At 40.4% G+C, this 9,116-nt stretch overlaps 1 protein-coding gene across 1 annotated transcript in view; it reads left to right on the forward strand.

Moving 5' to 3' along the window:
- UBAC2 (UBA domain containing 2) overlaps nt 1–7,670 on the forward strand; it is a 239,940-nt gene extending 232,270 nt beyond the window's left edge. Inside the window, exon 9 of the mRNA XM_077158584.1 lies at nt 6,348–7,670. Within this exon, the coding sequence (XP_077014699.1) occupies nt 6,348–6,455 (108 nt within the window). The 3' untranslated portion in view covers nt 6,456–7,670. The remainder of the gene's footprint in view (nt 1–6,347) is intronic.
- Nucleotides 7,671–9,116: the final 1,446 nt, after the last annotated feature.

Consider the following 9,116-nt stretch of genomic DNA (forward strand, 5'->3'; position numbering starts at 1 on the left):
GCCACAACCAGAGGCTGTAACCAAAGCATGAGGTTTCATTTTCCTTGGGTGTTTATAGTTCTGGTTGCTAGGGAAAACAGTCACCTTTCTTAGCTTTTATATATTTTTTGTATATTTTTTTAAAAGAACTGTGTTAACACTTTTCTACACAGTAAGTTTTTTTATATGATAAAATATATTTTATATAAATATGTTTTTTATATATTAAAATATATATATAAAAAATATTTTTACTTTTAATATAATATTTATACTTTAATATAAATATTTTATATATATTTTTAAAAGAACTGTGTTAACACTTTTCTACACAGTAAGTTTTTTTATGTGATAAAAATACCAGGTCAGAATTAGAAAAACCAATAAGCAAATTTATCTGGAAGGGCAGGGTGCCCCGAATTGCTAAAAACATCTTGAGGAAAAAAAACGAAGCTGGAGGTCTCGCGATGCCGGACTTTAAGGCATATTATGAAGCCACAGTGGTCAAAACAGCATGGTATTGGCATAAAGATAGATATATCGACCAATGGAATCGAATAGAGTGCTCAGATATAGACCCTCTCATCTATGGACATTTGATCTTTGATAAGAAAGTCAAGCCAACTCACCTGGGACAGAACAGTCTCTTCAATAAATGGTGCCTAGAGAACTGGATATCCATATGTAAAAGAATGAAAGGAGACCCACATCTCACACCTTATACAAAAGTTAACTCAAAATGGATCAAAGATCTAAACATTAGGTCTAAGACCATAAAACAGTTAGAGGAAAATGTAGGGAGATATCTTATGAATCTTACAACTGGAGGTGGTTTTATGGACCTTAAACCTAAAGCAAGAGCACTGAAGAAAGAAAGAAATAGATGGGAGCTCCTCAAAATTAAACACTTTTGTGCATCAAAGAACTTCATCAAGAAAGTAGAAAGACAGCCTACACAATGGGAGATAATATTTGGAAATGACATATCAGATAAAGGTCTAGTATCCAGAATTTATAAAGAGATTGTTCAACTCAACAACAAAAAGACAGCCAACCCAATTACAAAATGGGAAAAAGACTTGAACAGACACCTACCAGAAGAGGAAATACGGATGGCCAAGAGGCACATGAAGAAATGCTCAATGTCCCTGGCCATTAGAGAAATGCAAATCAAAACCACAATGAGATATCATCTCACACCCACCAGAATGGCCATTATCAACAAAACACAAAATGACAAGTGCTGGAGAGGATGCGGAGAAAGAGGCACACTTATCCACTGTTGGTGGGAATGTCAAATGGTGCAACCACTGTGGAAGGCAGTTTGGCGGTTCCTCAAAAAGCTGAATATAGAATTGCCATACGACCCAGCAATACCATTGCTGGGTATCTACTCAAAGGACTTAAGGGCAAAGACACAAACGGACATTTGCACACCAATGTTTATAGCAGCGTTATTTACAATTGCAAAGAGATGGAAACAGCCAAAATGTCCATCAACAGAAGAATGGCTAAATTAACTGTGGTATATACATACGATGGAATATTATGCAGCCTTAAGACAAGATGAACTTATGAGGCATGTAATAACATGGATGGACCTAGAGAATATTATGCTGAGTGAGTCCAGCCAAAAACTAAAGGACAAATACTGTATGGTCCCACTGATGTGAACGGACATTCGAGAATAAACTTGAAATATGTCATTGGTAACAGAGTCCAGCAGGAGTTAGAAACAGGGTAAGATAATGGGTAATTGGAGCGGAAGGGATACAGACTGTGCAACAGGACTAGATACAAAAACTCAAAAATGGACAGCACAATAATACCTAATTGTAAAGTAATCATGTTAAAACAATGAAGCTGCATCTGAGCTATAGGGTTTTTTTGTTGTTGTTTTTTACTATCATTACTACTTTTATTTCTTTTCTCTATATTAACATTTTATATCTTTTTCTGTTGTGTTGCTAGTTCCTCTAAACCGATGCAAATGTACTAAGAAACGATGATCATGCATCTATGTGATGATGTTAAGAATTACTGAGTGCATATGTAGAACGGTATGATTTCTAAATGTTGTGTTAATTTCTTTTTTTTAATTTTTATTTTTTTTTCTTTTTTTCTTTCTTTCCGTTAATAAAAAAATAAAAAAATAAAATCCAAAAAAAAAAAAAAAAATACCAGGTCAGTCAGCAATGAAAATTCTCTAGTCATGCTTTTTTCCTCATTCCCTAAAAAATGCAAAAAGCTCTGAAGCCAACTTGGCTAAAGGGGCATGGTTGCCAACCTTCAAACATTCTCTTCAGCAAGGTCCTGGGAAAAGCCTGGCTCAGTTGCCAAAGCAGCAGTGGTGAATGTGTGGTGGCTGTATTTGAGAGAGAAAGCTCTGCATGCAGAGAAAGCTTACATTCTCAAATTGGGGTGTCCCATACATTGGAGCTGAGACATAGCCCAGCAATCCCAGACCTGAATGATTTCTTCCCCTGTAGGAAGGGAGAAGTGCTGCACGTCCTGGGGTTTTCTCTGCCACTGCTTCTGCCTCGGTTGCCTGTGTGCAGCCAATCCATTGTCAGCATCTTCTGAATGACAAAGCCAAGTTCATTATCAGTGGAGCGAAAACTCCAATACCAGATGGAATGTGTTAGCTAACACTCCTCCACGTTATCAACACCAGATCTAGGTCTGGATTTCATCAGCTCCAGATTATGAATCGTGATGTAAGAAACCCCAGAATTGCCAAGTGTGAACAGCAATTAGATTTGTTCCTGCTGGCTAGGTGAAAGAAGCCAGTTCTTAGCTATGCTTATGATAGTAAAGGTGACAAAATGTTAAGGATAATAAATGTAGCCTTTTCCATGCTATTTAAAGTTGTTAAGAATGGCTGAGTTGTCTGGGGGCTGTAGTATCATGTTCATAGATAACAGAGAGAAATAAGGTTATTAAATACCAACTCCTCATTGGCATAAGTGATCTCTACTAAAGATGGTGATCCTTCAGCTGGAAATAATTGAATTAACATCATAAAAGCGTTATTTCAACCCAAGATTGGAAATAACATAGTAAGAGTATCTATCTAGATTGGTGAGGTTTTATTTCCTTGTTGACACATATCCGACACAATCCTTTATCGTCCCTCACCACATGTAACTGATTGAGAGTAGAGAAAGGAAGGGCAGTCAGTGGTACTCAGTTTGAAAATGGCCTCACCTCACCCCAACGCCCCACCTCAGGAAAGGGAAAGGTATGAATTCTGAGAATTGAATGGCAAAATTGATGTTTCATGTCTGGCAGGAGCCTAAAATAGATTATCAAATGGGTGATTTGTGAACGTTAAAAAGAACGCTGTTGTCTGAAGGCACCAAATTAATCTTATTGACACAGGATGTCACCAAGACATTTGACGTCATCTCGTCCCTTTGAGATCCATGTGGAATGGATAATAGATGTTATGGAACGGATAATACTGAGGGTTTGAAAGTGATTAAAAAATGTTGATTACCCACATAAATACAAAAGGTGTCTAGTGAGTTCTGGGCTCTTCTTTGACCTTGTTGTATATGACATTTTTATCAGTAATAACTCGAATGAAGTTGTAGAGATTTGCGCATCAAATTTAGCGATGATACAAGTTTGAAAGAGATGATTAACATAGTAAACAACAGAATTAGAATTCAAAATAATTAATTTTGGTTGGCTAGAAAACCATCAGGTGAAATTGAACAGAGTCCTTTGTCTATAAGATCAAATGTAAACTTATAGGGTGGAATTTGAGAAACCTGGCATGAGACCATTTCATGTAAGAATACCTGAGGGTTTTAACAGGCCCCAACTTAACATGAGTCACAACAGTGTGATGTAACTACGTATACAAAAGCCTGCACACCTCACATACACACGTGTGTGCATGCTGCTATAGCATTCCTCTGCTGTAATAATCGAAGTTAAGGACTGAGTTCACAGAAAGGCAGTAGACTCGTTGCCCTTTGCCCTGTCAGACCCCAGCGGTGGTATTGTGCTCAGTTCTGGGCATGTATTTGTGATTGGCCTTCATAAGTGAGAGAACATTTAAAAGAAAGAAACTAGGCTGTAAAGTGCTACATGCTGAAACACAGTGATGAACCACGGTAGGCACAGCCCTGATAGAGCTTACAATATAGTGGGTGAGTGGGGAAAGGTAATCAGTCCTACAAATGCCTGTGAAAGTCCCAACTATAATAAGCATAGGGCAGAGGTAAATGGTGCCACAAGGATTTCTGCTCTGGGGATTCCTACTAGTCCCGGAGAAAGTGCCTAGTGCTCCCAGATCTGACGGATAAAGAGGAGTTAACCCATCAGGAGCAAAGAGAAGAGCTTTCTAGGCAGAGAAACAACATTAGCACGGTGGGAAGGTGCCTAGCACCCACGTGGATCTAGAAGAAACCCAGGAGGTGGGGTGGAAAGGATTGGCCTAAAGAAGTGAAGGGATTAAGGGGAGGAAGGAAAGTGGCCTTAACACTGAAAGTGCTTCATCTCAAAAAGAGAACAGGTTGTTTTATATTACTCCAGAGGACAAAATTAGGATCCTCGAAGTCCCTCTATGGCAATTACTAAGGCAAATTTCTTCTCCTTAAGTAACAGTGGCCCTCCAGTGTTCTGTAGTGATCTGGGGCAAGAAATGAGGAGTGTTCAGCCAAGGCTGATATTCTGGATATGTCTTCGGTGGGAAACAAAACTAGACGATTCCTCCCATTCCTTCCATCGTTCTCCATCCAATCTGGGGTGTTGAGCTTGAAATCACATGTGGGCATCTCACCGTCTTTCACATTTATGTGCTGCTGTCTCACACTTGCTCACCTCAGGATGGCCCTTCTCATGGGCACAGACCATTCCTTTAGAAAACACTTGTCAAATGTTTCTGACCACAATCCACAGTAACAAATGCATTTTACAGTGTAGCCCACTACACCCATATATAAATGTATAGAACTAAAATTCGATCTTATAGAATACCCATTACATGCATTTTTTTTAAATCTTAGGCTTTAACCCCCTGTGCTCATGACGCACTAATGAAATGGATCACACTCCTCAGTTTGAAACAACACTGACTAGAAACTCCGGCTCCTGAGAAGTGTTCCCTGGGTGTCTTGCTTCCTCTCAGTGGGGTTAGCCTTTCTCTAACGCTCTTTGGAGAAGGAGGGTCTAGGTGTCTCAGCCTGGTTGGTGCATGAGACGTTACTCACCTTGTCGTCTCCGCTCCCCACCTATCTTTGCCAAGCCTATCTGCCCAAGCCACCCCACACTCCACCCCCACCCCCAACTCACAGTATCCTGATCAGAGAAAGGAGAAGCAGTATTGTCCTGTTCTCTTTTCACTATATAGCACCAAGTATATTGTTTTCTATAGGAAAGAAAAATTACAACTAGTGTTCATTTTTTCTTTCTTTTCTTTCCTTCACTGCTCAGCCCACAAAACAATCTTAAGCCAAAAGTTGATGAAAGTATGTTTATAAAATATTGTTTTGTTACATTGTTGCAAATGTATGTTTCACTATAAATATAAATATTAAAAAAAGGATTTTTGAGGCTAGTCTTTTCAATGTGAAAATAGTTTAAAACAACCGGATTTACACATGAACTTTAGTAACACTGCATGTTTTGACATTAAAGACGTGAAATACAGGAACCCTCTATATTCACAGATTCAGGATTTGTGATAAAAAAATTCAAACTTGGTCCTCCCCACACTTGGTGGCTTTAGCTGCCTTCTTTCCACGGCTGCTATCCCAGACTTGGCCCCACTTTTGTTCTTTACTGCCATTGCCTATAAAAGCCCCAGGTTGGGGAGAGAGAGTCTCTTTGTCAAAAGGCACCTTACCAAATGTTGCAGCTATTAAAGAGATATGACCACCCGAAAGAAGTTCTCAGCCTGTGTGATGACAAGAAGGTAAAGTGCACATTTATCATCAGTATCTGCCAGCATCAGGAATAAAACATGTTATGCAGTTGTTCACATGTGTTTGGAAACATGGCTTTCATAAATTATTCCTCGGGAATCCAAGTTGACACTCAAGGAGAGTAGAAAGGTGGTGGAGTCCAGGACTGCTTGCCTTTGAAGACCTACTTTCACGACCTCGCCCACCACCTGCTCTGCTGATCGGAACAGGTTACTTCACCTCTCCAAAGTATCAAATGAGACAATGCATGTATATTGGCTATGTGTAGTAAGCAATTAAACACATAATCTGTTATAATTTTTTAAGATCAGATTTCACACTGAAAAGAAAATTAGTAGTTTTTTTTAAAATAGGTTTTGACCTTTCCTACAAAACTCACTTAAACAGCATGTGTTCTCAGTATCATTCTTTCTGGTTTTGTTCTCTTTTCAGGTCGCCCGTCTCATGGAGATGGGATTTTCCAGAGGCGATGCTTTAGAAGCCCTGAGAGCTTCAAATAATGACCTTAACGTGGCTACCAACTTCCTACTGCAGCACTAAGGGGCCGAGGCTCTGAGCACAGTGGGCACAGTCCCCACTTGCAAATCAGCCCCTGAGGACCAGGCCTCAGGATAGCTGCGATGTTCCTGTGGGTACAGGGAGGTCCCTACTGCTTCCCTGTCCCGAACTCCGAGATTATTACAGTGATGGTATCAAAAATAAGTATGCCGTCAAATTAGCATGTATTTTCTATCTTTATTTTTTTATTGGATATTTTCCTTCATTTGGAGAATTATCACTTATCCCTAACATGTGTTTAAAATACATTAAAATCGCAGATTTCTGCAAGCAGTGAAAATAACAGTCTGGATGGGAAATTTCTGCTGTTGTAATATTCTTCTTTCTACTATAATGCATTACCCTACATAATATTTGATCATCATAATTTTAAAGGGGAAAAGGGCAATGTCATTTCAGAAAGGGTGTGTACAATTATTTGCTAGTACTTTTTTAATCACTATTTTTTTCTGAAATTTGTTACTATGCACCAGTGGCTGTTCACACACAGACTTCCTAGGAGGGAGTGGTACCTGTCTGTGGTGCACGTTATTAACCAGGCCCATGCGCTGAGGGAGAGCAGGGAACCCAGTCCCGCTCCACTTCCTTCCAGCCCATTCCAGTCCAGGGACTTTTCCCCAGCTCCTTCTTTCTTCTGTTAGAGGTAATAATAATAATAAAGTACCTATTCAAGACTCTGGAACACTCCATGAAACTTAACTGGAATGAATTTGGCTCAGAATATCCAAAGTTAGCCACTCAAGCTAGAGGATGAAAACAGGACAGAGAGGAAACAAAGAATGGGCTTCCTGAAGCAGTACGAGGGCCCCACTGGAGTGTCCGGGGACTGGGTGCAGGTGTGCTGACCCAGTGAGGAGAAGAGAAAATATCTGAACCCGTAGTTTTGCCTGATTTTTGCCCAGGTGCAGAGCGAAACTGCCTGGCCCTTGCCACTTGCAGCCGGCTTCTCCGGAAGTAGGTAAACCCCGGCACCTGGGCTCCAATCTGAATTGAGGTAGGGTAGAATGGATTGCAGAGTGTGCTAGTCAGGGCGTGGAACATAAGGGATGGACTGAAATGAGCAGTGAAAGATCTACACCAAGTTTATTAAGATTTAAGGAAACTGTACTTCTATTATGTTCTGCAAAATGTGCGGAAATATATCAGATTGATGCAAATTTAGATGTGTGATACAATAAAGTTTTTTAATGTGTTTTACTTTTCAGTATCTTTTATTAGATTTATCTAAATAAAACTTTGTTGGGCTGTACTATTTACCACAGAAAATGATGTGCCAGAGTGCTCATCTTTCTTTCAGAAGATTTGGGTGTTTGTTTCAAGGTGAGACAGGCACTTTTCTCCCTGGAAATAGGACTGGCCTCGGCCCTCACCAGGTCAGTGGTGTGACTGTGCTGAGACCTGAGTACAAGGGGACTGCAAGGCCTCACTCTTCTTAGGCTTGTTGGGACCCTGGGGCTGCTCAGAATGGGAGCTCAGGGGACTTTCTGGGAACCTGACTGGCCCCACACACCGGCCTTGACTGCAGTTGTTTCCTCATCCCCAGGTATAAGGAACAGTTGACATAGTAGATGCCCTTGACAAAATTCACTGACCAAGGGACAGTAAAGAGAGCATGACAGTGTGCTGAAGATGTATTTATAGTACCTCTGAGACAAATTTAAATCCATCCTCTACTTCCTAATGCACACCATAGCAGATGAACTTGTATCCAAAATTATACCATCTCTTATATGTCCAGCTATTACCTAGCAAAGTAGAACCAAATCAGAATCAAAACTCTCACTTAAACTTGAAACTTTTTGTTGCTTCTCTTACAGAGAATGAGAAGTGAAATAGCCGTTATAAGGATCACTGTTTCAAGCACACTTTTTAAAGGAGTAGCCAGCCGGCATTTCTTGTTTCTTTTCTAATCGGGATTCCGTTCTAAATGTGATTACATGTCAGAGAGCCTTACCCTTCCAAAAAGAATCTTAGTGACCCTCTAACTCAGTCCTCTGGACCATCCCTGCCCCTCCGGACTAGTCAAGCTTTTTCACTCTTGGGCATGTTTTCCGTGCCTCACCACGCTCCTGTCTCTATCTCCTGCAAGTACTGACATAAACTCCTGCCGTCCACTGCAGGGATTTGAATACCTGAGAAATCCCTTGTCAAGACACCTGGAAAATCCTTCAGGCTGATGGGCTCTGAAAGGAAAACCTTGGTATCCTAGCCACAGTGGTGCCCAGAGGAGGGCATCAGAGAGCCGTTTGATTCGGTTTCCTAAGGCCTAGAATAGATCATTCAGGCTTTTGAGTCTGTCAAGGAAGGGGTAACTGATTGGGCTTCATTTCCAAGAGAGCAGATTCCAGCATGTGAAATGAGAAGAGGAGGGGGTGCACGGGGGGAAATTGTCTATAAGGAAGGTCCACCCCTTCCCAAATTAAAGAAAACCTCTGAATTCTTGATTCAAAAACCTAGACTATGTTTGACTTTAAAAAGGGAAAGATCTTAGGGAAATTGGGCACAAAAATATAAACACATTCCAGTGCCATTTAGAATGTTTCCTGAGTTCCTGAATGTATATGTTTCTACAGTTTAAGACATATTTAAACCAGATGGCTTAAGTGATACTGAATTTGGGAGACTCAAAGGGAGGTGATTTTC

The sequence above is a fragment of the Tamandua tetradactyla genome, chromosome 4, assembly GCF_023851605.1.
Source record: "Tamandua tetradactyla isolate mTamTet1 chromosome 4, mTamTet1.pri, whole genome shotgun sequence".
Taxonomy (NCBI): Eukaryota; Metazoa; Chordata; class Mammalia; order Pilosa; family Myrmecophagidae; genus Tamandua; species Tamandua tetradactyla.